General features: G+C 39.7%; 1 protein-coding gene across 5 annotated transcripts in view; it reads right to left on the reverse strand.

The window, feature by feature from the left end:
* Positions 1–1,372: 1,372 nt before the first annotated feature.
* Positions 1,373–27,167, reverse strand: part of ARHGEF2 (Rho/Rac guanine nucleotide exchange factor 2) — a 129,621-nt gene continuing 103,826 nt past the window's right edge. For all 5 annotated transcript variants that reach the window (XM_067472555.1, XM_067472554.1, XM_067472558.1 and 2 more), the window contains 11 exons: positions 22,216–22,292; positions 21,860–22,029; positions 19,813–19,880; positions 18,170–18,364; positions 16,690–16,776; positions 15,713–15,780; positions 12,700–12,741; positions 10,721–10,771; positions 8,530–8,943; positions 5,875–6,061; positions 1,373–2,199 (listed from right to left, as the gene is read on the reverse strand). In XM_067472555.1, the coding sequence (XP_067328656.1) occupies positions 2,114–2,199; positions 5,875–6,061; positions 8,530–8,943; positions 10,721–10,771; positions 12,700–12,741; positions 15,713–15,780; positions 16,690–16,776; positions 18,170–18,364; positions 19,813–19,880; positions 21,860–22,029; positions 22,216–22,292 (1,445 nt within the window). In that variant the 3' untranslated portion in view covers positions 1,373–2,113. The remainder of the gene's footprint in view (positions 2,200–5,874; positions 6,062–8,529; positions 8,944–10,720; positions 10,772–12,699; positions 12,742–15,712; positions 15,781–16,689; positions 16,777–18,169; positions 18,365–19,812; positions 19,881–21,859; positions 22,030–22,215; positions 22,293–27,167) is intronic.

A 27,167-nucleotide genomic window follows, 5' to 3' on the forward strand; every position in this document is an offset into this window, starting at 1 on the left:
GAAGGAGGAGGGAAAGGAGAGAAAGAGGGAGGGAAGTAAAGAAAAAAGGAAGGATGGAAGCAAAAAAGCGAAGGAAGGAAGGAAAGAGGTAGAGAAGGAAGGAAGGAAGGAGAGAATGAAAGAAAAAAGGGAAGGAAGGAAAGAGTGAGCGAAGGAGGAGGGAAAGAGGGATCGAAGGAGGAGGGAAAGAGGGATCGAAGGAGGAGGGAAAGGAGAGAAAGAGGGAAGGAAGAAAAGAGAAGGATGGAAGCAAAAAGTGAAGGAAGGAAGGAAAGAGGTAGAGAAGGAAGGAAGGAGAGAAGGAAAGAAGGGAAGGAAGGAAAGAGGGATCGAAGGAGGAGGGAAAGAGGGATCGAAGGAGGAGGGAAAGGAGAGAAAGAGGGAGGGAAGAAAAGAGAAGGATGGAAGCAAAAAACGAAGAAAGGAAGGAAAGAGGTAGAGAAGGAAGGAAGGAAGGAGAGAATGAAAGAAAAAAGGGGAAGGAAAGAGTGAGCGAAGGAGGAGGGAAAGAGGGATGGAAGGAGGAGGGAAAGGAGAGAAAGAGGGAGGGAAGGAAAGAGAGAAGGAAGGATGGAAGCAAAAAACGAGGGAAGGAAGGAAAGAGGTAGAGAAGGAAGGAAGGAAGGAAGGAGAGAATGAAAGAAAAAAGGGAAGGAAGGAAAGAGTGAGCAAAGGAGGAGGGAAAGAGGGATCGAAGGAGGAGGGAAAGGAGAGAAAGAGGGAGGGAAGGAAAGAGAGAAGGAAGGATGAAAGCAAAAAACGAGGGAAGGAAGGAAAGAGGTAGAGAAGGAAGGAAGGAAGGAAGGAAGGAAGGAGAGAATGAAAGAAAAAAGGGAAGGAAGGAAAGAGTGAGCGAAGGAGGAGGGAAAGAGGGATCGAAGGAGGAGGGAAAGGAGAGAAAGAGGGAGGGAAGAAAAGAGAAGGATGGAAGCAAAAAACAAAGAAAGGAAGGAAAGAGGTAGAGAAGGAAGGAAGGAAGGAGAGAATGAAAGAAAAAAGGGAAGGAAGGAAAGAGTGAGTGAAGGAGGAGGGAAAGAGGGATCGAAGGAGGAGGGAAAGGAGAGAAAGAGGGAGGGAAGGAAAGAGAAGGATGGAAGCAAAAAATGAAGAAAGGAAAGAAAGAGGTAGAGAAGGAAGAGAGGAGAGAAAGAGGAAGGAAAAGAAAAAGAGGGGAAGGAAGGAAAGAGGTAAAGAAGGGAAGAGATTAAAAAAGGGGGGAAGGAAGGAAAGAGGTAGAGAAGGAAGGAAGGAGGGAAGGAAGGAAAGAAGGGAAGGAACGAGGGAAAGAAGGAGAGAAAGAGGGAGGGAAAGTCAGCCACAGCAACGCATGGAAAGTACAGCTAGTAAATAAATAAAGTTAAACAGACACATCTTTGCTTTTGTATTTTTTCTTCCATAACTTTATTTAACTTCTTCTTTTCTCCTCCTTCCTTTTTTTTTTTACAAATTAGACCAACAAGAAACAAATAAGACAACTTGTCCTCTTCAAATATATATATATATATAGGTAATTAAAAAAAATCTTCGTCTTGGTGCATTAATTTAAAAACGAAACAAGTCCTTTCTCTTCTGGAACGAAACACGGGCGGGCACGCAAAATCCATTTTTGTATTATTACTATTATTAACCTTTGAAAAACTTTAAATCCCAACTTTATATTTAAAAAATGACTCCAAAAGGCTGCTTTCTCCATCCCCGAATGCTTATATTACAGTTCGGACTAAAACCCGGAGCGGATACGAGGCCGTGACGCTATTCAAAGGGAGCAGACTCTAAGTCCCATCGTTCACAAGCCGGAAGGGTTGAACGACAAGTCCTATCGTCCGTAGCGAAGGCCGTTTCCATTGCAAAACAAAACAAAACAAGGAGGAAAAATCAAAATATTTCCTGCAATTTTAATATTGGATTTCAGTGTGTATTTTGCAGGGTTAAAATCGGGGCGATCCAACAACAAAAGCGTTGGTCCCAAATTCGAATATTTCCCCTTCACCCACCTCCTGAACCCTCCCCCCCCCCCACATTAGTTTGGTGTGTGTTGTCTTCGTCTCCCAATATGAGTTCAGGTTGGACTACAAATCCCATCCCTTTCCAACGTTTTCGGGGCGGGCGTCCTCTAGCTGTCCAAAGAATTGCTGTCGCCGACGTTGGGCTCGGGGGCATTTTCGGATTCCTCTGGAATGTCCTGCATCCTTAGAAAATCTAGAGGGGGGGGGGAAGCAATTATTATTATTATTATTATTATTATTATTATTATAAACACAACAACATGAGTCCACAGCAAACAAGGTCACTCTACTGGCTGTTGTATTGGTTCGATTGTGTTTAAGTGCAGGCCAAGGTCTTTAGGCACTGCACCCAGTGAGCCGATCACCACTGGGACCACCTTGACTGGCTTGTTCTAATATTTTCACAAACCCCGATGACATCTAGACATTTGAGGATCCAACAATGTGGAAGTGAGCCAAATGCCTTATTATTATTATTATTATTATTATTATTATTATTATTATTAGAAACACAACAAGATGTCTCCACAGCAAACAAGGTCACTCTGCTGGCTGTTGTACTGGATCGGTCTTTAAGCACTGCACCCAGTGAGCTGATCACCACTGGGACCACCTTGACTGGCTTGTTCTAATATTTTCACAAACCCCGATGACATCTAGACATCTGATGATCCAACAATGTGGAATTATTATTATTATTATTATTATTATTATTATTATTATTAGAAACACAACAAGATTAGTCCAGAGTCTTTGCAGTTCGATCTTTAGATCCTATTATTATTATTATTATTATTATTATTATTATTATTATTATTAGAAACACAAGAAGATGAGTCACCACTGGGACCACCTTGACTGGCTTGTTCTAATATTTTCACAAACCCCGATGACATCTAGGCATTTGATGATCCAACAATGTGGAAGTGAGTCAAACGCCTTATAATAATAATAATAATAATTATTATTATTATTATTAACACAACAAGATGAGTCTACAGCAAACAAGGACATCGCTGAGACCACCTTTACTGGCTTGTTCTAATATTTTCACAAACCCCAGTGACATCTAGACATTTTATGATCCAACAATGCGGAAGTGAGTCAAATGCCTTATTATTATTATTATTATTATTATTATTATTATTATTAGAAACACAACAAGATGAGTCCACAGCAAACAAGGGCTTGTTCTAATATTTTCACAAACCCCGATGACATCTAGACATTTGATGATCCAACAATGTGGAACTGAGCCAAATGCTTTATTATTATTATTATTATTATTATTATTATTATTATTATGACAACAAGATGAGTCCACAGCAAACAAGGACTAGCTTGACTGGCTTGTTCTACTATTTTCACAAACCCCGATGACATCTAGGCATTTGATGATCCAACAATGTGGAAGTTCGTCAAATGCCTTATTATTATTATTATTATTATTATTATTATTAACACAACAAGATGAGTCCACAGCAAACAAGATCACCACTGGGATCACCTTGACTGGCTTGTTCTAATATTTTCACAAACCCCGATGACATCTAGGCATTTGATGATCCAACAATGTGGAAGTTCGTCAAATGCCTTATTATTATTATTATTATTATTATTATTATTAACACAACAAGATGAGTCCACAGCAAACAAGATCACCACTGGGATCACCTTGACTGGCTTGTTCTAATATTTTCACAAACCCCGATGACATCTAGGCATTTGATGATCCAACAATGTGGAAGTGAGCCAAATGCATTATTATTATTATTATTATTATTATTATTATTATTATTATTACAAGATGAGTCCACAGCAAACAAGATCACCACTGGGACTACCTTGACTGGCTTGTTCTAATATTTTCACAAACCCCGATGACATCTAGACATTTGATGATCCAACAATGTGGAAGTGAGTCAAATGCCTTATTATTATTATTATTATTATTATTATTATTATTATTATTATTATTAGAAACACAACAAGATGAGTCCACAGCAAACAAGGTCACCACTGGGACCCCCTTGACTGGCTTGTTCTAATATTTTCCCAAACCCCGATGACATCTAGATATTGATGATCCAACAATGTGGAAGTGAGCCAAATGCCTTATTATTATTATTATTATTATTATTATTATTATTATTAGAAGCACAACAAGATGAGTCCACAGCAAACAAGGTCACTCTGCTGGCTGCTGTATTGGATTGATTGTGTTTAAGTGCAGGCCAAGGTCTTTAGGCACTGAACCCAGTGTGCCGATCACCACTGGGACCACCCTGACTGGCTTGTTCTAATATTTTCACAAACCCCGATGACATCTAGACATTTGATGATCCAACAATGTGGAAGGGAGCCCTATGCCTTATTATTATTATTATTATTATTATTATTATTATTTGAAACACAACAAGATTAGTCCAGAGTCTTTGCAGTTCGATCTTTAGATCCTATTATTATTATTATTATTATTATTATTATTACTATTATTATTTGAAACACAACAAATGAGTCCACAGCAAACAAGGTCACCACTGGGACCACCTTGACTGGCTTGTTCTAATATTTTCACAAACCCCGATGACATCTAGACATTTGATGATCCAACAATGTGGAACTGAGCCAAATGCCTTATTATTATTATTATTATTATTATTATTATTATTATTATTATTATTATTAGAAACACAACAAAATGACTCCACAGCAAACAAGGTCACTCTGCTGGCTGTTGTATTGGATCGATTGTGTTTAAGTGCAGGCCAAGGTCTTTAGGCACTGCACCCAGTGAGCCGATCACCACTGGGACCCCCCTTCTAATATTTTCACAAACCCCGATGACATCTAGGCATTTGATGATATCCAACAATGTGGAAGTGAGTCAAATGCCTTATTATTATTATTATTATTATTATTATTATTATTATTATTGGAAACACAACAAGATGAGTCCACAGCAAACAAGGGCTTGTTCTAATATTTTCACAAACCCCAATGACATCTAGGCATTTGATGATCCAACAATGTGGAACTGACCCAAATGCCTTATTATTATTATTATTATTATTATTATTATTATTATTATTGGAAACACAACAAGATGAGTCACCACTGGGACCCCCTTGACTGGCTTGTTCTAATATTTTCACAAACCCCGATGACATCTAGACATTTGATGATCCAACAATGTGGAAGTGAGTCAAATGCATAATAATAATAATTATTATTATTATTATTATTATTAACACAACAAGATGAGGCCACCGCAAACAAGGTCACCACTGGGACAACCTTAACTGGCTTGTTCTAATATTTTCACAAACCCTGATGACATCTAGACATTTGATGATCCAACAATGCGGAAGTGAGTAAAATGCATTATTATTATTATTATTATTAGAAACACAACAAGATGAGTCCACAGCAAGCAAGGTCACTCTGCTGGCTGTTGTACTGGATCGATTGTGTTTAAGTGGAGGCCAAGGTCTTTAGGCACTGCACCCAGTGAGCCGATCACCACTGGGACCACCTTGACTGGCTTGTTCTAATATTTTCACAAACCCCGATGACATCTAGACATTTGATGATCCAACCATCAAATGCCTTATTATTATCATTGCATTTATAGAATCTAAAATATTGTTATTGTTGTACATATTATTATTATTACACCTATTATATTGCTGTAGTTATGATTATTATGGCATCTATAGGATCTAGTATAGTATTATTATTATTATTGCATTTATAGCATCTATATATATATATTTGTCGTGTCAGGAGCAACTTGAGAAACTGCAATCTAATATATTGTGTCAGCTGAACACTGAACACACACCAAGGGAGAGGCATTGTGACCCACCTCGTGGGCTGGGAGGGGGTGACTGGGGGTGGATCAGGCTCTCTTCCTCCGAAACCGCCCCCAGCTCCAGGTCGCCCTCCTGCAGCCGGAGGGGCACCCCGTGGTACGCCGCTTCATCACGTTGGCAGGCGGCGAAGGTCCGATGCACAGAGTGGCAACCAGGGGAGAGGACATCGCCGGATCGGGCCTGTGGTTGGAAACAAAGCAATTTTCCCTTAACTCTTGGTTGAGATCTGGGCTTGTTCAGGACTCAGACTCCATTTTAGAAACAGTTAGCTTCAGACATCAGTAGGAACAGTATGCTTAAAATGTCAAAATTATTGTATTGTATATGTGCATATTGGTATACAATTTTCCCTTAACTCTTGGTTGTGAGAGGGGCTGCAGACCATGTAGTCATTTCTGGGCTTGTTCAGGACTCAGACTCCATTTTAGAAACAGTTTCCTTCAGACTTCAGTAGGAACAGTATGCTTAGAAAGTCCTGGTTATTGTATAGTATATGTGCCTATTGGTATACAATTCTACCATAACTCTTGGTTGTGAGAGGGGTTGTAGACCATGTGGTCAGATCTGGGCTCGTTCAGGACTCAGACTCCATTTTAGAAACAGTTTGCTTCAGACTTCATTAGGAACACTATGCTTAGAAAGTCCAGGTTATTGTATAGTATATGTGCGTATTGGTATACAATTCTACCTTAACTCTTGGTTGTGAGAGGGGTTGTAGACCATGTGGTCAGATCTGGGCTTGTTCAGGACTCAGACTCCATTTTAGAGACAGTTTGCTTCAGACTTCAGTAGGAACACTATGCTTAGAAAGTCCAAGTTATTGTATAGTATATGTGCATATCGGTATACAATTTTCCCTTAACTCTTGGATGTGAGAGGGGTTGTAGACCATGTGGTCAGATCTGGGCTTGTTCAGGACTCAGACTCCATTTTAGAGACAGTTTGCTTCAGACTTCAGTAGGAACAGTATGCTTAAAATGTCAACGTTATTGTATAGTATATGTGCCTATTGGTATACAATTCTACCTTAACTCTTGGTTGTGAGAGGGGCTGCAGACCATGTGGTCAGATCTGGGCTTGTTCAGGACTCAGACTCTATTTTAGAAACAGTTTGCTTCAGACTTCAGTAGGAACAGTATCCTTAAAATGTCAAAGTTATTGTATTGTATATGTGCATATTGGTATACAATTTTACCTTAACTCTTGGATGTGAGAGGGGCTGCAGACCATGTGGTCAGATCTGGGCTTGTTCAGTACTCAGACTCCATTTTAGAAACAGTTTGCTTCAGACTTCAGTAGGAACACTATGCTTAGAAAGTCCAAGTTATTGTATTGTATATGCGCGTATTGGTATACAATTTCACCTTAGCTCTTGGTTGTGAGAGGGGCTGCAGACCATGTGGTCAGATCTGGGCTTGTTCAGGACTCAGACTCCATTTTAGAAACAGTTTGCTTCAGACTTCAGTAGGAACAGTATGCTTAGAAAGTCCAGGTTATTGTATTGTATATGTGTGTATTGGTATACAATTCTACCTTAACTCTTGGTTGTGAGAGGGGCTGCAGACCATGTAGTCAGATCTGGGCTTGTTCAGGACTCAGACTCCATTTTAGAAAAAGCTTAAGGAGGGTAAAAGGGACTTCCGGTTTCCTTAAAAACTCCAAAATTGCTTCAAAAAGGTAATTTTTCCAAATGTATTCCGAATTACGAAGATTCCCAGAAGCGGGAAAAAGCTGAATAATTTCCGACTCACTTCCTGATTCATAACAAAAATGTTGGAAAAAGCTTCGGAAGGGCAAAGGGATTTCCGGTTTCCTTAAAAACTTCAAAATCGCTTCAAAAAGGTAATTTTTCCGAATGTATTCCGAATTGCAAAGATTCCCAGAAGCGGGAAAAAGCTGAATAATTTCCGACTCACTTCCTGATTCGTAACAAAAATGGCAGAAAAAGCTTAAGGAAGGGTAAAGTGACTTCCGGTTTCCTTAAAAACTTCAAAATTGCTTCAAAAAAGTAATTTTTCCAAATGTATTCCGAATTACGAAGATTCCCAGAAGCGGGAAAAAGCGGAATAATTTCTGACTCACTTCCTGATTCGTAATAAAAATGGAGGAAAAAGCTTAAGGAAGGGCAAAGGGACTTCCGGTTTCCTTAAAAACTCCAAAATTGCTTCAAAAGGGTAATTTTTCCGAATGTATTCTGAATTACGAAGATTCCCAGAAGCGGGAAAAAGCGGAATAATTTCCGACTCACTTCCCGATTCGTAACAAAAAGGAAAAGCTTCGGAGGGGCAAAGGGACTTCCGGTTTCGTTAAAAACTCCAAAATTGCTTCAAAAAGGTAATTTTTCCGAATGTATTCCGAATTACGAAGATTCCCAGAAGCGGGAAAAAGCTGAATAATTTCCGATTCACTTCACTTATCGCGGGTGGTCGAGGAACGTAATACCCGCGATAAGTGAAGGACCACTGTATGTTTGTGCAATGGCATATCTTTGTTCCTGACAGTTCAAAGACATACCTAGGTAGGTACATCAGTTTAACAGCTGAGAAACCTCATTGCCTTGCACGAATGCCTTTCCAAAGATCATAAAATCTCCCAAAAGTTATGGAGATTTTCCAAAATCTCATCTGCTCCCTGGAGAGGTTCCTTACCGGCGGTGGGGTGAAGCTTTGGTACAGAGCATCGCCAGCGGGCAGACTACGCCTCCGGGGCTCGCCGCCCTTCCAAAACCATGCCATCGCCTCAAGGGGTTGCCGGAGGGAGGCCAATTTCTGCCGCGCCTCTTCGGCCTCCCGCTCTTGCCGAAGCCTCTCCGCCTCACTCTCCCGCAGCCGAGCCTCCAGCGCCGCCACTTCTTGGGTCTTCTCTTGGCACAGCTGCCGGCATCGGCTCAGCTCCTCTTGCAGGAGAGTGTGCTGCTTCTGCAGCAGCGAAAGGTCCGTGGCTTGCGAGGAAGCGGATGAAGAGCCCTCCTTGCGAGAGTTGGTCCGGTTCAGCCGCTCACGCCGTTCGCTGGCCTCTTGGCACTGCATTTCTAAAAGGGTGTCCTGGTGGGCTACGACACCCTGGAGGGGAGAAAAAGCAAGAATTGGAAGGAAGAGTCCTTTCCAGAGTTGTTTTAAGGAATGTTATAAATGTAACATCTGAAGATATGTGCCTCTAAGAGTCAAGAAACATTGAAACCATCAAGCTTCTGCTACATTTCAATAAACTTGTTAAATTTTCTTATAAAGCCCGGTCTCTGTTCCAGATGTCATTGAACCCAACCCCATTCTGTCATACAGGAAGACACAATTAAAGCGCTCCCAAGAGATGTACATCCAATCTCCGAAGGCTTCCTAGGATGAAAACTATGCTACGAATAAAGCAGAGCATCCAAAATCAAACAGGATACAAAAGGGCAAGGTTTATGGCATTGGAATAGACTTCAGAGGTCATTGAGCCCAACCCCGTTCTGTCATACAGGAAGACACAATTAAAGCACTCCCGAGAGATGTACATCCAGTCTCTGAAGGCTTCCAAGGATGGAAACTACCCTAAGAATAAAACAGAGCATCCAAAACCAAACAGGATACACAAGAATTATGGCATCGGATTAGACTCCAAAGGTCATTAAGTCCAACCCCATGCTGTCATACAGGAGGACACAATTAAAGCGCTCCCAAGAGATGTACATCCAATCTCTGAAGGCTTCTGTGGTGAAGTGTGATAACTGGGGGGGGGGGGGGGGTAGCCAGCTCAGCTCACTTTGAGCTGGGTTGCTATGGAAAAAGGGGCGGAGCCAACTGTCACTTGGCAGGGCAGCCATTTTAAAACGGTCAGTCTGCAGTCTGTGAACTGCAGGAGTGGCTGGTTCTGTTGTGTTGTGAGAACCAGGAAGGTAGTCTTTAGTTTAAAAATTGCAGGGCAGATATGTGCCTCTAAGAGTCAAGAAACATTGAAACCATCAAGCCTCTGCTACATTTCAATAAACTTGTTACATTTTCTTATAAAGCCCAGTCTCTGTTAAAAAATCCAGTGGTCATTGTGCCCAACCCCATGTTGTCCTACAGGAAGACACAATTAAAGCACTCCAAAGAGAGGTACATCCAATCTCTGAAGGCTTCCAAGGATGAAAACTACGCTACGAATAAAGTGGAGCATCCAAAAACAAACAGGATACCAAAGGGCAATATTTATATCATTGGAATAGACTCCTGAGGTCATTGAGTCCAACTCCATGCTGTCATACAGGAAGACACAATTAAAGCACTCCCAAAAGATGAAAACTACCCTGAGAAGGCTTCCAGAGATGAAAACTACCCTGAGAATAAAGCAGAGCATCCAAAAACAAACAGGATACAAAAGGGCAAGGATTATGGCATTGGAATAGACTCCTGAGGTCATTGAGCCCAACCCCATTCTGTCATAAGCTTGTATCTGAAGAAATCTATTAAGGAAAGAAACACAGTTTGAAGAAAAATAGTTTGAAACCTGCTTAGTGGAAGGAAGAGTTGTTTTAAGGAATGTTATAAATGTAACATCTGAAGATATGTGCCTCTAAGAGTCAAGAAACATTGAAACTATCAAGCTTCTGATACATTTAAATAAACTTGTTACATTTTCTTATAAAGCCCGGTCTCTGTTACAAATCCTTTCCAAGTTAAGTCACGCTACACATTGAAGAAAGACCAAATAATGTCTTGGAAGATGGACATCCAACCCCGGTTTAATTGACCTCCGAGGAAGACGAGTCCACCATCCTCCAAGGCAAATGTTCACATGGGGACGGCCTGTTGTAAATCGTACTCCTTTCCCAACGTTATGCAAGGAAGCACCCAATACATTTCCACTCAAACTGACCTGAAGTCCGTGCAGTAGAGAATAGAGAGTTCGGAGCCGCTGCAACACTTCCTGCGGGAGAGAAGAAAACTATAATTCACCATCTGGCTGCTTCATCGACCATTAATAGTCTAGCTTGCTGTTGACCTATGCAACCCCAAATAAAGTTGCATCTGTCATGTAGGAAATTTAGGTACCACTTTATGCGGAGAGGCTAATTGAACTAACCGAGAGGTCAGACCAGGTCGGAGTGAGCTCCCGACCATTAATAGTCTAGCTTGCTGTTGACCTATGCAGCCCGAAAGACAGTTGCATCTGTCAAGTAGGAAATTTAGGTACCACTTTATGCGGGGAGGCTAATTTAACTAACCGAGAGGTCAGCCCAGGTCGGAGTGAGCTCCCGACCATTAATAGTCTAGCTTGCTGTTGACCTATGCAGCCCGAAAGACAGTTGCATCTGTCAAGTAGGAAATTTAGGTACCACTTTATGCGGGGAGGCTAATTTAACTAACCGAGAGGTCAGCCCAGGTCGGAGTGAGCTCCCGACCATTAAAAGTCTAGCTTGCTGTTGACCTATGCAACCCGAAAAATAGTTGCATCTGTCAAGAAGGAAATATAGGTTCCACTTTATGCGGGAGGCTAATTTAGCTAACTGAGATGTCATGAGTTCGAAACCAGCCCGAGTCGGAGTGAGCTCCCAACCATTTATAGTCTAGCTTGTTGTTGACCTATGCAACCCCAAAGACAGTTGCATCTGTCAAGTAGGAAATTTAGGTACCACTTTATGCAGGGAGACTAATTTAACTAACCGAGAGGTCGTGAGTTCGAAACCAGCCCAGGTCGGAGTGAACTCCCGACCATTTATAGTCTAGCTTGCTGTTGACCTATGCAACCTGAAAGACAGTGGCATCTGTCAAGTAGGAAATTTAGGTACCACTTTATGCGGGAGGCTAATTTAGCTAACTGAGATGTCATGAGTTCGAAACCAGCCCGGGTCGGAGTGAGCTCCCAACCATTTATAGTCTAGCTTGCTGTTGACCTATGCAGCCTGAAAGACAGTGGCATCTGTCAAGTAGGAAATGTAGGTACCACTTTATGTGGGGAGGCTAATTTAGCTAACTGAGATGTCATGAGTTCGAAACCAGCCCGGGTTGGAGTGAGCTCCCAACCATTTATAGTCTAGCTTGCTGTTGACCTATGCAGCCCGAAAGACAGCGGCATCTGTCAAGTAGGAAATTTAGGTACCACTTTATGTGGGAGGTTAATTTGACTATCCGAGAGGTCATGAGTTCGAAACCAGCCCGGTTCGGAGTGAGCTCCCGACCATTTATAGTCTAGCTTGCTGTTGACCTATGTAGCCTGAAAGACAATTGCATCTGTCAAGTAGGAAATTTAGGTACCACTTTATGTGGGAGGCTAATTTAACTATCCAAGAGGTCATGAGTTCGAAAGCAGCCCGGGTCAGAGTGAGCTCCCGACCATTAATAGTCTAGCTTGCTGTTGACCTATGCAGCCCGAAAGACAGTGGCATCTGTCAAGTAGGAAATGTAGGTACCATTTTATGCGGGGAGGCTAATTCAACTATCCGAGAGGTCATGAGTTCGAAACCAGCCCGGGTCGGAGTGAGCTCCTGACCATTTATAGTCTAGCTTGCTGTTGACCTATGCAACCCAAAAGACAGTGGCATCTGCCAAGTAGGAAATTTAGCTACCACTTTACTTGGGAGGTTAATTTAACTATCCAGGAGGTCATGAGTTCGAAACCAGCCCGGTTCAGAGTGAGCTCCCGACCATTCATAGTCTAGCTTGCTGTTGACCTATGCAGCCCAAAAGACAGTGGCATCTGTCAAGTAGGAAATTTAGGTACCACTTTATGCGGGGAGGCTAATTTAACTAATTTAAGATACCATAAAACCTTCCAGCAGCGTGCAAAAGACTGCTGTCAATAAATAAATAAATAAATATTATTTAATTTGCTTTTCCTCGTTGAGCATTTCTCACCTCTTGAGGTCCTTTCTGATTCAACTGGTTTCCGTTCCCATCCTAAATCAGAAGCGCAAGAAAACTTGATCAAAAGCAAGCTGGGCACGAACTGACCCAAACGCGGGCAGATGAAATATTGATTAATATTGATTATTTATTAAAAATAAATATGAATAAATATTAAACAAAATAAACCCAGAATATCTTGGGCTTAGATATTAATAAATAATTATTTATGATTTAATAAATATTATTTATTAATATTTAAGCCCAAGATATTCTGGGTTCATTTTGTGTAATATTTATTAATATTTATTATTTAATAAATATTAAATAATAAATACTAAATAATATTAAATATTAAATATTAAACAAAATGAACCCAGAATATCTTGGTCTTAGATATTAATAAATAATATTTATTATTCAAAATATTATTTATTAATATTAAAGCTGAAGATATTCTGGTTTCATTTTGTTTAATATTTATTATTTATTATTTTTCTAATATTTATTAAGAGACAATATTAAATAATAAATATAAATAAATATTAAACAAAATGAACCTGGATTATCTTGGTCTTAAATATTAATAAATAATGTTTATTATTTAAATAAATATTATTTATTAATATTTAAGCCCAAGATAGTCTGGGTTCATTTTGTTTAATATTTATTTAATAAATATTAATATATATTAAACAATATTAAATAATAAATATTAATAAATATTTTCAAAAAATGAACCTGGATTATCTTGGGCTTAAGTACTAATAAATAATATTTATTATTTAATAAATTTTATGTATTAATATTCATTTTGTTTAACATTTATTAACATTTATAATTTAATATTTATTAAATAATAAAAATAAATAGTAGACAATATTAAATAATAAATATTAATAAATATTAAACAAAATACATCCAGAATACCTTGGGCTTAAGTATTAATAAATAATATTAATTTAAATAAACATTATTTATTAATATTTAAGCCCAAGCTATTCTGGGTTCATTTTGTTTAATATTTATTAATATTTATTATTTAATAAATATTAAATATTAATAAATATTAGACAATATTAAATAATAAATATTAATAAATGTTAAACAAAATGAACCCGAATTATTTTGGACTTAAATATTAATAAATAATATTTACTATTTAAATAAATATTATTTACTAATGTTTAAGCCCAAGATTTTCTGGGTTCATTTAGTTTAATATTTATTCATATTTATTAATAAATATTAAATAATAAATAATATTAAATAATAAATATTCATTTTGTTTAATATTTATAAATATTTATTATTTAATACATATTTAATAATAAATATTAATAAATATTAAACAAAATGAACCCGAATTATTTTGGGCTTAAATATTAATAAATAATAATTATTATTTAAATAAATATTATTTACTAATATTTAAGCCCAAGATATTCTGGATTCATTTTGTTTAATATTTATTATTTAATAAATATTAGATAATAAATATTAATAAATAGTAGACAATATTAAATAATAAATATAAATAAATATTAAACAAAATGAACCCAGAATATCTTGAACTTAAATATTAATATTAGGCTTAAATATTAATATTTAAGCCCAAAATATTCTGGGTTCATTTAGTTTAATATTGATTAATATTTATTATTTAATAAATATTAAATAATAAATATTAAATAATAAATATTAATAAATAGTAGACAATATTAAATAACAAATATTAATGAATATTAACCCAGAATAAATGGACCCAGAATAAATAGTAATAAGTAGTAGATAATATTAAATAATAAATATTAATAAATATTAACCCAGAATAAATGGACCCAGAATAAATATTAATAAGTAGTAGATAATATTAAATAATAAATATTAATAGATATTAACCCAGAATAAATATTAATAAATAGTAGACAATATTAAATAACAAATATTAATGAATATTAACCCAGAATAAATGGACCCAGAATAAATATTAATAAGTAGTAGATAATATTAAATAATAAATATTAATAAATATTAACCCAGAATAAATATTAATAAATCGTAGATAATATTAAATAATAAATATTAATAAATATTAACCCAGAATAAATATTAATAAATAGTAAATAATATTAAATAACAAACATTAATAAAAATTAACCCAGAATAAATGGACCCAGAATAAATATTAATAAATCGTAGATAATATTAAATAATAAATATTAATAAATATTAACCCAGAATAAATGAACCCAGAATAAATATTAATAAATCGTAGATAATATTAAATAATAAATATTAATAAATATTAACCCAGAATAAATATTAATAAATCGTAGATAATATTAAATAATAAATATTAATAAATATTAACCAAGAATAAATGAACCCAGAATAAATATTAATAAATCGTAGATAATATTAAATAATAAATATTAATAAATATTAACCCAGAATAAATATTAATAAATAGTAAATAATATTAAATAACAAACATTAATAAAAATTAACCCAGAATAAATGAACCCAGAATAAATATTAATAAATCATAGATAATATTAAATAATAAATATTAATAAATATTAACCCAGAATAAATATTAATAAATCGTAGATAATATTAAATAATAAATATTAATGAATATTAACCCAGAATAAATGAACCCAGAATAAATATTAATAAATAGTAGATAATATTAAATAATAAATATTAATGAATATTAACCCAGAATAAATGAACCCAGAATAAATATTAATAAATAGTAGATAATATTAAATAATAAATATTAATAAATAGTAAACAATAATAAATATTAATAAATAAATATTAAACAAAATGAACCCAGAATATCTTGGGCTTAAATATTAATAAATAATATTTATGATTTAAATAAATATTATTTATTAATATTTAACCCCAAGATGTTCTGAGTTCAAATGATCCCCAAGCCAATGGGCCTGAAAGCGAATCTAGATGTCAACACAACACAACGCAACTGCGGCCATCGTACTTTGGAGAGACTTACCCGCGGGTTGGGCTCGGACTCAGCCCTTGGGATTTCAAGTGCGCCGTTTACGTTCCCGGTTTCCCCATCTGTAGGGAAAAAGAGAAGAAGGCATGGAATTGAACACAGAACCAACAGAAAATACTGGAAGGGTTTGGTGGGCATTGACCTTGAGTTTGGGAGTTGTAGTTCACCTACATACAGAGAACACTGTGGACTCAAACAATAATAGACCTGGACCAATACTCAATATGCCCAAATGTGAACACTGGTGGAGTTTGGGGGAAATAGACCTTGACATTTGGGATTTGTACTTGCTGGGATTTATAGTTCACCTACAATCAAAGAGCATTCTGAACTCCACCAACGATGGAATTGAACCAATTATTGGAACATAGAAATCCCATGATATGGCAGAAAATACTGGATAGGTTTGGTCGGCATTGACCTTGAGTTTGGGAGTTGTAGTTCACCTACATCCCGAACTCAAACAATGATGGATCTGGACCAAACTTGGCACGGATACTCAATATGGCCAAACTTGAACACTGGTGGACTTTGGGGGAAATAGACATTGACATTTGGGAGTTGTAGTTGCTGGGATTTATAGTTCACCTACGACCAAAGAGCATTCTGAACTCCACCAATGAATGAATTGAACCAAGCTTGGCACACAGAGTTCCCATGACCAACAGAAAACACTAGAAGGGTTTGGGGGGCTTTGACCTTGATTTTGGGAGTTGTAGTTCACCTCCATCCAGAGTGCACTGTGGACTCAAACAATGATAGATCTGGACCAAACTTGGCACAGATAGTCAATACGCCCAAATGTGAACACTGGTGGAGTTTGGGGGAAATAGACCTTGACATTTGTGAGTTGTAGTTGAACTACAACTCCCAAACTCAAGGTCAATGCCCACCAAACCCTTCTAGTGTTTCCTGTTTACATTCTTTCAGTGAGACCCAGGAAAACTTGCAAAAGGATGGAGGCATCGTACTTGCGGCGTTATTGGGGCAGCCATTGGGAGCGTGGTTTTGGTCTCGGTCCCAGTTGGGTCCCAAAAAGAGGTCTTTGAGAAGTTCCACTGCGAGAAGAAAATATTGTGATTGTCATTAAATGCAATTTAAAACCTACAAGATAATAGCAATTAAAACAGAATTCACACGTCAGTTAAAAAGGGACAGAGTTTCATCTATGCTGACGATCATGCCATCACCACCCAAGCAGGGAGCTTTGAAATGGTCGAACAGAAGCTCTCTGAAGCTTTAGGTGCTCTTATTGCCTATTAGAGGGAAAACCAGCCGATTCCTAATCCATCTATGCGGACGATCATGCCACCACCACCCAAGCAGGGAGCTTTGAAATGGTGGAACAGAAGCTCTCTGAAGCTTTAGGTGCTCTTACTGCCTATTAGAGGGAAAACCAGCCGATTCCTAATCCATCTACGCTGACGATCGTGCCATCACCACCCAAGCAGGGAGCTTTGAAATGGTGGAACAGAAGCTCTCCGAAGTTTTAGGTGCTCTTACTGCCTATTAGAGGGAAAACCAGCCGATTCCTAATCCATCTACGCTGACGATCATGCCATCACCACCCAAGCAGGGAGCTTTGAAATGGTCAAACAGAAGATCTCCGAAGCTTTAGGTGCTCTTACTGCCTATTAGAGGGAAAACCAGCTGATTCCTAATCCATCTATGCTGATGATCGTGCCATCACCACCCAAGCAGGGAGCTTTGAAATGGCCGAACAGAAGCTCTCTGAAGCTTTAGGTGCTCTTACTGCCTATTAGAGGGAAAACCAGCTGATTCCTAATCCATCTACGCTGACGATCGTGCCATCACCACCCAAGCAGGGAGCTTTGAAATGGTCGAACAGAAGCTCTCTGAAGCTTTAGGTGCTCTTACTGCCTATTAGAGGGAAAACCAGCTGATTCCTAATCCATCTAAAATGCAGACACATGCTTTTCACCTTAAGAACAGACAAGCATCCCGAGCTCTGAGGATTATTACCTGGGAAGGAATCCCACTGGAGCATTGCAGCGCACCCACATACATGGGAGTCACTCTGGACGGTGCTCCGACTTACAAGAAGCACTGCTTGAATACCAGTCAAAAAGTGGGTGCCAGAAATAATATCATCCAAAAGCAGAGTGGCACAACCTGGGGTTCACAACTAGACACAGTTACGGCATCTGCCCTTGCACTTTGCTACTCTGCCACTGAATACGCATGATATTATTATTACTATTATTATTATTATTATTATTATTATTATTATATCTGGATTCTGCCATCAAGCTATATTGTGTTTCTATGCCATTTATTATTATTATTATTATTATAATATTTGGATTCTGCCATCAAGCCATATTGTGTTTACATGCCATTATTATTATTATTATTATTATTATTATTATTATTATATTTGGATTCTGCCATAAAGCCATATTGTGTTTGTATGCCATGGTGTCCTCCTACCTTCCTTGACCGCCTCCTGGATGAGCTTTTCGCCGTGGGGTGCATCCGACGATTCCGTGCGGAAAAGGGAGCGAGGGTTTGCGCCGGATGCGGGTCCCTCCTCGCTGCCGCTCTGGAGAGCCACGAGTTCGGCAAAGAAGCCCACTTTCTGCTCCAGGAGCTCAGCGATTTCCCGGTCGTGCTGTTGGATCTTGTCTGGAAGAAGACAGAGAATTGGAGAACGTTCGACGCCACTTGAACCAGCTTCTCTCGTCAAACTGTGTCTCTCTGCACCTGAATAGCTCGAGCCTGAACAATAATGTAACAGTACCCACAAGTCCCAGGCTCGGCTTGCTCCCCAGGCATTGCCCAAACAATCAGCAACACCAGCTTCTCTCGTGAAACTGTGTCTCTCTGCACCTGAATAGCTCGAGCCTGAACAATAATGTAACAGTACCCAAAAGTCCCAGGCTCGGCTTGCTCCCCCGGCATTGCCCAAACAATCAGCAACACCAGCTTCTCTTGTCAAACTGTGTCTCTCTGTATGTGCATAGCTCGAGCCTGAACAATAATGTAACAGTTCCCAAAAGTCCCAGGCTCGGCTTGCTCCCCAGGCATTGCCCAAGCAATCAGCAACACCAGCTTCTCTCGTCAAACTGTGTCTCTCTGCACCTGAATAGCTCGAGCCTGAACAATAATGAAACAGTACCCAAAAGTCCCAGGCTCGGCTTGCTCCCCAGGCATTGCCCAAACAATCAGCAACACCAGCTTCTCTCGTCAAACTGTGTCTCTCTGCACCTGAATAGCTCGAGCCTGAACAATAATGTAACAGTACCCAAAAGTCCCAGGCTCAGCTTGCTCCCCAGGCATTGCCCGAACAATCAGCAACACCAGCTTCTCTCGTCAAACTGTGTCTCTCTGCACCTGAATAGCTCGAGCCTGAACAATAATGTAACAGTACCCAAAAGTCCCAGGCTCAGCTTGCTCCCCAGGCATTGCCCGAACAATCAGCAACACCAGCTTCTCTCGTCAAACTGTGTCTCTCTGCACCTGAATAGCTCGAGCCTGAACAATAATGTAACAGTACCCAAAAGTCCCAGGCTCGGCTTGCTCCCCAGGCATTGCCCAAACAATCAGCAACACCAGCTTCTCTCGTCAAGCCTGAACAAAAATGTAACAGTACCCAAAAGTCCCAGGCTCGGCTTGCTCCCTGGGCATTGCCCAAACAATCAGCAACACCAGCTTCTCTCGTCAAGCCTGAACAAAAATGTAACAGTACCCAAAAGTCCCAGGCTCGGCTTGCTCCCTGGGCATTGCCCAAACAATCAGCAACACCAGCTTCTCTCGTCAAGCCTGAACAAAAATGTAACAGTACCCAAAAGTCCCAGGCTCGGCTTGCTCCCTGGGCATTGCCCAAACAATCAGCAACACCAGCTTCTCTCGTCAAGCCTGAACAAAAATGTAACAGTACCCAAAAGTCCCAGGCTCGGCTTGCTCCCCGGGCATTGCCCAAACAATCAGCTTCATGGTTCATTTTGTTTAATTTTTATTCATATTGATTATTTAATATTGTCTACTATTTATTAATATTGATTATTTAATACATATGCAAATCACTCAATACCGCTGCCTAAATGTTCCTCACCAAACTACAATTCCCTTACCTTTCAGTTTCCGCAGGGAAGCGTCATTTTCCGACTCGATGAGCGGGAAATCCACTCGGTCGGGGCAACTGGAAGGAGAAGGCAAAAGAAATAGGTTTGAGCTTCCAGGTGTCCATCCAAACCTGTTTCCTTCTAGATTGGAGAGTTGCAACACCCATCATCCCCATTTACTTGGAAAGAATCAGCACTACAGTCCGGGTAGAGGAGTGGAAATAACCTTATGGGTGTAAATCCTTGTGGATATCGTCTGAGTCATGTCTTTCTAGATTTGGAGAGTCACAACACCCATCATCCCCACAACTTAATTTTTATTTTTTTTTAATTTTAAATTTTTAAAATTTTTAAATTTTTATTTTATATTTTAAATTTTATATTATTTGCTATTTTATATTATTTGATATTTTATATTATTTTATATATTTTAAATTTTATATTATTTTATATTTTAAATTTATATTATATTTTTATTTTTATATTATTTTATATTATATGTTATTGAATATTTTATATTATTTTATATTTTAATTTTTATATTATTTTATATTTCAAATTATATATTATTTTTAAATTTTAGATTTTATATTATTTTTAATTTTTAAATTTCAAATTTTATATTATTTTATATTTTATATTTTAAATTTTATATTATTTTAAATTTTATATTATTTTAAATTATTTTATATTATTTTATATTATTTTATATTATTTTATATTTCAAATTTTATATTATTTTATATTTCAAATTTTATATTATTTTATATTTCAAATTTTATATTATTTTATATTTCAAATTTTATATTATTTTATATTTCAAATTTTATATTATTTTATATTTCAAATTTTATATTATTTTATATTTCAAATTTTATATTATTTTATATTTCAAATTTTATATTATTTTATATTTCAAATTTTATATTATTTTATATTTCAAATTTTATATTATTTTATATTTCAAATTTTATATTATTTTATATTTCAAATTTTATATTATGTTATATTTTAAATTTTATATTATGTTATATTTTAAATTTTATATTATTTTATATTTCAAATTTTATATTATTTTATATTTCAAATTTTATATTATGTTATATTTTAAATTTTATATTATGTTATATTTTAAATTTTATATTATTTTATATTTCAAATTTTATATTATTTTATATTTCAAATTTTATATTATTTTATATTTCAAATTTTATATTATTTTATATTTCAAATTTTATATTATTTTATATTTCAAATTTTATATTATGTTATATTTCAAATTTTATATTATTTTATATTTCAAATTTTATATTATTTTATATTTCAAATTTTATATTATTTTATATTTCAAATTTTATATTATGTTATATTTTATATTATTTTAAATTTTATATATATTATATATTTTATTTTTTTTAATTCTAAATTCTAAATTTTAATTTTATATTATTTTATATTATTTTATATTATTTTTAAATTTCAAATTTTATCTTATTTTAAATTTTAAATTTTATATTATTTTATATTTTATATTATTTTATATATTTTATATTATTTTATATTATTTTATATATTTTAAATTTTAAATTTTAAATTTTTTAAAATTCTAAATTCTAAATTTTAATTTTTTTATATTTTATATTTGCTGGGAAGGTAGGACATTAAGGATCTGGCCAGTGGACAGGAAGTAACATTACAAGTAATGTCCTTCTAGATCTAGAGTTACATTTAGAGATTGTTCAATTTCCTCGCAATACTACTTTCAGTCTCTAGGTGTCACTGCTGCATAGGCTTCCAATTGGGAAGACTTGCCATCCAGAGGTTGTCCCATTCCCTTGCAATACTACCTTCAATCACTAGGTGTCACTGCTGCATAGGCTTCCAATTGGGAGAACTTTTGAAATCCAGTTTTAGAGAACTGTTCCTTCTCTTTTTCCCACTTGGATCCCATTTTGGACTACAGAACCCATCTCACAGCCAATGACTAGGGTCCTGCAGACCAGGAAGCCAATCTTTCCAATCTCTGGACACAACTCCAAGATCTAAGTCAACTCACAGCTTGACGGCCTGCTGGATTTGCCTCATCCAAGTGTTGCGGTCGTCACGGGAGGCCGTGTGGACCTCGTACATCTCCGGAGGCGTGTTGCTGATGAGGAACATGCCCTTCTCTTGGTTGGCAATGTCTCGGACAATCAGGTTTTGGATGGAGATGACTGCTGGCTTGTCCTGTGGGAAAGGAATGGAGGAGAACGTCAACATCTGCAGGACTCATTCCATTTGGAAGAAGAATGGTAGAAGTGTTGTATGGGAGACCACCAGCGAATCCAAGGTGCCACAGAAGACATTTCAGAGGAAGGAACTGGAAGAGCTACTTCTGAGGATTCCTGGCCTAAGAAAAGGCCACTCACTCACCAAAGTTGGGAAAGTGTACTTTTGGTCCTTCTCCTGGAGGAAGATGAGAGCATCCGTCATCAAGACCACCAGGACATCTGCAAAAGATGGGTTGGGGGGTTTGGAGGAGATGGAGAAAGGATGTCACACTGACTTTAGGGGCCAATGCTCCACCCACCTTTGAAGCTCAACTCAAAATTGAAGAACCCACTCATCTGTGAAGTCCCACCTACCTTTGATGGTCAACCCACCTTTGAAGCCCCACTCACCTTTGATGCTCAACCCACCTTTGAAGCCCCACTCACCTTTGAAGGTCAACTCACAATTGAAGCCCCACTCGCCTTTGAAGGTCAACTCACAATTGAAGCCCCACTCGCCTTTGAAGGTCAACTCACAATTGAAGCCCCACTCGCCTTTGAAGGTCAACCCACAATTGAAACCCCACTCACCTTTGAAGGTCAACTCACAATTGAAACCCCACTCGCCTTTGAAGGTCAACCCACCTTTGAAACCCCACTCACCTTTGAAGGTCAACTCACTATTGAAACCCCACTCACCTTTGAAGGTCAACTCACAATTGAAACCCCACTCACCTTTGAAGCTCAATCCACATTTGATACCCAACCCCCATGAAGCCCTACTGATCTGTGAAGTCCCACCTACCTTTGAAGCTCCATCCACCTTTGAAGCTCCACCCATCTTTGAAGCTCCATTAACCTGTGAAGTCCCACCTACCTTTGAAGCTCAACTCACAATCGAAACCCCATCCACCTTTGAAGTTCAATCTACATTTGAAGCCCCACCCACCTTTGAAGACCCACCCCCTTTGTACCCCCACCCACCACTGACCTGTGAAGTCCCACCTACCTTTGATGCTCCACCCACCTTTGAAGCCCTACCCATTTGTGAAGCCCCACCCACCATTGAAGTCCCACCTACTTTTGAAGCTCAACCCACCTTTGAAGCCCCACCCAACTTTGTAACCTCACCCACCTTTGAAACTCTACCCACCTCTGAAGCCCCATTCATCTGTGAAGTCCCACATACCTTTGAAGCTCAATCCACATTTGATGCCCCACCCACTTTGAAGCCACACTTACCTTTGACACTCCACCCACCTTTGAAGTCCTACCTACCTTTGAAGCTCCACCTACCTTTGAAGCTCATTCCACATTTGATGTCCCACACATCTTTGAAGTCCAACCCACCTTTGAAGCCCCATTCATCTGTGAAGTCCCACCTACCTTTGAAGCTCAACCCACCTTTGAAGCCCCTCAACCTTTGAAGCTCAACTCACAATTGAAACCCCACCCACCTTTGAAGTTCAATCCACATTTGATACCCCACCCACCTTTGAAGCCCCACCTACCTTTGAAGCTCCACCCACCTGTGAAGCCCATCCATCTTTGATGCTCCAGCCAGCTATGAAGTCCCATCCACTTGTGAAGTTTCACCTACCTTTGATGCTCCACCCACAATTGAAGCCCCACTCACCTTTGAAGCCCCACCCACCTCTAAGTCCCATCTACTTTTGAAGCTCCACCCACTTTTGAAGTCCCACCTACCTTTGAAGCTCCACCCATGTTTGAAGCCCCAGCTACTTTTGAAGCCCCTCAACCTTTGAAGCTCAATCCACATTTGATGTCCCACCCACCTTTAAATGTCCATCCACCTTTGAAGCCCCACCCACTTGTGAAGTCCCACCTACCTCTGATGCTCCATCCACCGTTGAAGCCCCACCTACATTTGATGCCCCACCCACCTTTGAAGCCCCACCCACTTGTGAAGTCCCACCTACCTCTGATGCTCCACCCACCTGTGAAGTCCCACCTACCTCTGATGCTCCATCCACCGTTGAAGCCCCACCTACATTTGATGCTCCACCCACCTTTGAAGCCCCACCCACTTGTGAAGTCCCACCTACCTCTGATGCCCCACCCATCTTTGAAGCCCCACCCAGTTGTGAAGCCCATCCACCTTTGAAGCGGAATCCACATTTGATGCCCCACCCATCTTTGAAGCTCCACCCACCTATGAAGCCCCACCCACTTGTGAAGTCCCACCTACCTTTGAATCTCCACCCACCTATGAAAACCATCCACCTTTGAAGCTCCACCCACCTTTGAAGCCCCACCCACCTTTGAAGCCCCACCCACCTTTGAAGCCCCACCCACCTTTGAAGCTCCACCCACCTCTGAAGCCCCACCCACTTGTGAAGTCCCACCTACCTTTGAATCTCCACCCACCTTTGAAGCCCATCAACCTTTGAATCTCCACCCACCTATGAAGACCATCCACCTTTGCAGCTCCAGCCACCTTTGAAGCCCCACCCACTTGTGAAGTCCCACCTACCTCTGATGCTCCATCCACCGTTGAAGCCCCACCTACATTTGATGCTCCACCCACCTTTGAAGCCCCACCCACTTGTGAAGTCCCACCTACCTCTGATGCCCCACCCATCTTTGAAGCCCCACCCAGTTGTGAAGCCCATCCACCTTTGAAGCGGAATCCACATTTGATGCCCCACCCATCTTTGAAGCTCCACCCACCTATGAAGCCCCACCCACTTGTGAAGTCCCACCTACCTTTGAATCTCCACCCACCTATGAAAACCATCCACCTTTGAAGCTCCACCCACCTTTGAAGCCCCACCCACCTTTGAAGCCCCACCCACCTTTGAAGCCCCACCCACCTTTGAAGCTCCACCCACCTCTGAAGCCCCACCCACTTGTGAAGTCCCACCTACCTTTGAATCTCCACCCACCTTTGAAGCCCATCAACCTTTGAATCTCCACCCACCTATGAAGACCATCCACCTTTGCAGCTCCAGCCACCTTTGAAGCCCCACCCACTTGTGAAGTCCCACCTACTTTTGAAGCCCTTCAATCTTTGAAGCTCCACCCACCTTTGAAGTCCCACCTACCTTTGAAGCCCCACCCACTTGTGAAGCCCCACCTACTTTTGAAGCCCCTCAACCTTTGAAGCTCAATCCACATTTGATGTCCCACCCACCTTTGAAGCCCCACCCACTTGTGAAGTCCCACCCACCTTTGAAGCCCCACCTACCTTTGAAGCTCCACCCACCTCTGAAGCCCCACCCACTTGTGAAGTCCCACCTACCTTTGAATCTCCACCCACCTTTGAAGCCCATCAACCTTTGAATCTCCACCCACCTATGAAGACCATCCACCTTTGAAGTCCCATCCACCTTTGAAGTCCCACCTACCTTTGAATCTCCACCCACCTATGAAGACCATCCACCTTTGAAGCTCCACCCACCTATGAAGACCATCCACCTTTGAAGTCCCACCCACCTTTGAAGTCCCACCTACCTTTGAATCTCCACCCACCTATGAAGCCCATCAACCTTTGAATCTCCACCCACCTATGAAGACCATCCACCTTTGAAGTCCCATCCACCTTTGAAGTCCCACCTACCTTTGAATCTCCACCCACCTATGAAGACCATCCACCTTTGAAGCTCCACCCACCTATGAAGACCATCCACCTTTGAAGTCCCACCCACCTTTGAAGTCCCACCTACTTTTGAATCTCCACCCACCTATGAAGACCATCCACCTTTGAAGTCCCATCCACCTGTGAAGTCCCACCTACTTTTGAATCTCCACCCACCTATGAAGACCATCCACCTTTGAAGTCCCACCTACCTTTGAATCTCCACCCACCTATGAAGACCATCCACCTTTGAAGCCCCACCCACCTTTGAAGTCCCACCCACTTGTGAAGTCCCACCTACCTTTGATGCTCCACCCACCTGTGAAGCCCATCCACCTTTGAAGCTCCACCCACCTTTGAAGCCCCACCCACTTGTGAAGTCCCACCTACCTCTGATGCTCCACCCACCTGTGAAGTCCCACCTACCTTTAAAGCTCCACCCACCTCTGAAGTCCCATCCACCTGTGAAGTCCCACCTACCTTTGAATCTCCACCCACCTTTGAAGTCCCACCCATCTTTGAAGTCCCACCTACCTTTGAAGTCCCATCCACCTTTGAAGTCCCACCTACCTTTGAATCTCCACCCACCTTTGAAGCCCATCAACCTGTGAAGTCCCACCCACCTCTGAAGTCCCACCACAAGCATCCCAGTGTTTCTGACTCTCTCCATTGGTTTGGAGTTCAATCCACATTTCATGTCCCACTACCTGTGAAACTCATCCACGTTTGAAGCTCCACCCACCTCTACGTCCCACCCACCTTTGAAGTCCCACCTACCTTTGAATCTCCACCCACCTTTGAAGCCCATCAACCTTTGAAGCTCCACCCACCTCTAAGTCCCACCCACCTTTGAAGCCCCACCTACTTTTGAAGCCCCTCAACCTTTGAAGCTGAATCCACATTTGATGCCCCACCCATCTTTGAAGCCCCACCCACCTGGGAAGCCCATCCACCTTTGAAGCCCCACCCACCTTTGAAGCCCCTCAACCTTTGAAGCCCCACCCACCTTTGAATCTCCACCCACCTATGAAGACCATCCACCTTTGAAGCTCCACCCACCTGTGAAACTCATCCACGTTTGAAGCTCCACCCACCTCTGAAGCCCCACCCACTTATGAAGTCCCACCTACCTCTGAAACCCCACCCACCTGTGAAGCCCATCCACCTTTGAAGCCCCACCCACCTTTGAAGCCCCTCAACCTTTGAAGCCCCACCCACCTTTGAATCTCCACCCACCTATGAAGACCATCCACCTTTGAAGCTCCACCCACCTGTGAAACTCATCCACGTTTGAAGCTCCACCCACCTCTGAAGCCCCACCCACTTATGAAGTCCCACCTACCTCTGAAGCCCCACCCACCTGTGAAGCCCATCCACCTTTGAAGCCCCACCCACCTTTGAAGCCCCTCAACCTTTGAAGCCCCACCCACCTTTGAATCTCCACCCACCTATGAAGACCATCCACCTTTGAATCTCCACCCATCTGTGAAACTCATCCATGTTCGAAGCTCCACCCA

Source organism: Anolis sagrei, chromosome 12 (assembly GCF_037176765.1).
Source record: "Anolis sagrei isolate rAnoSag1 chromosome 12, rAnoSag1.mat, whole genome shotgun sequence".
NCBI classification, from domain to species: domain Eukaryota; kingdom Metazoa; phylum Chordata; class Lepidosauria; order Squamata; family Dactyloidae; genus Anolis; species Anolis sagrei.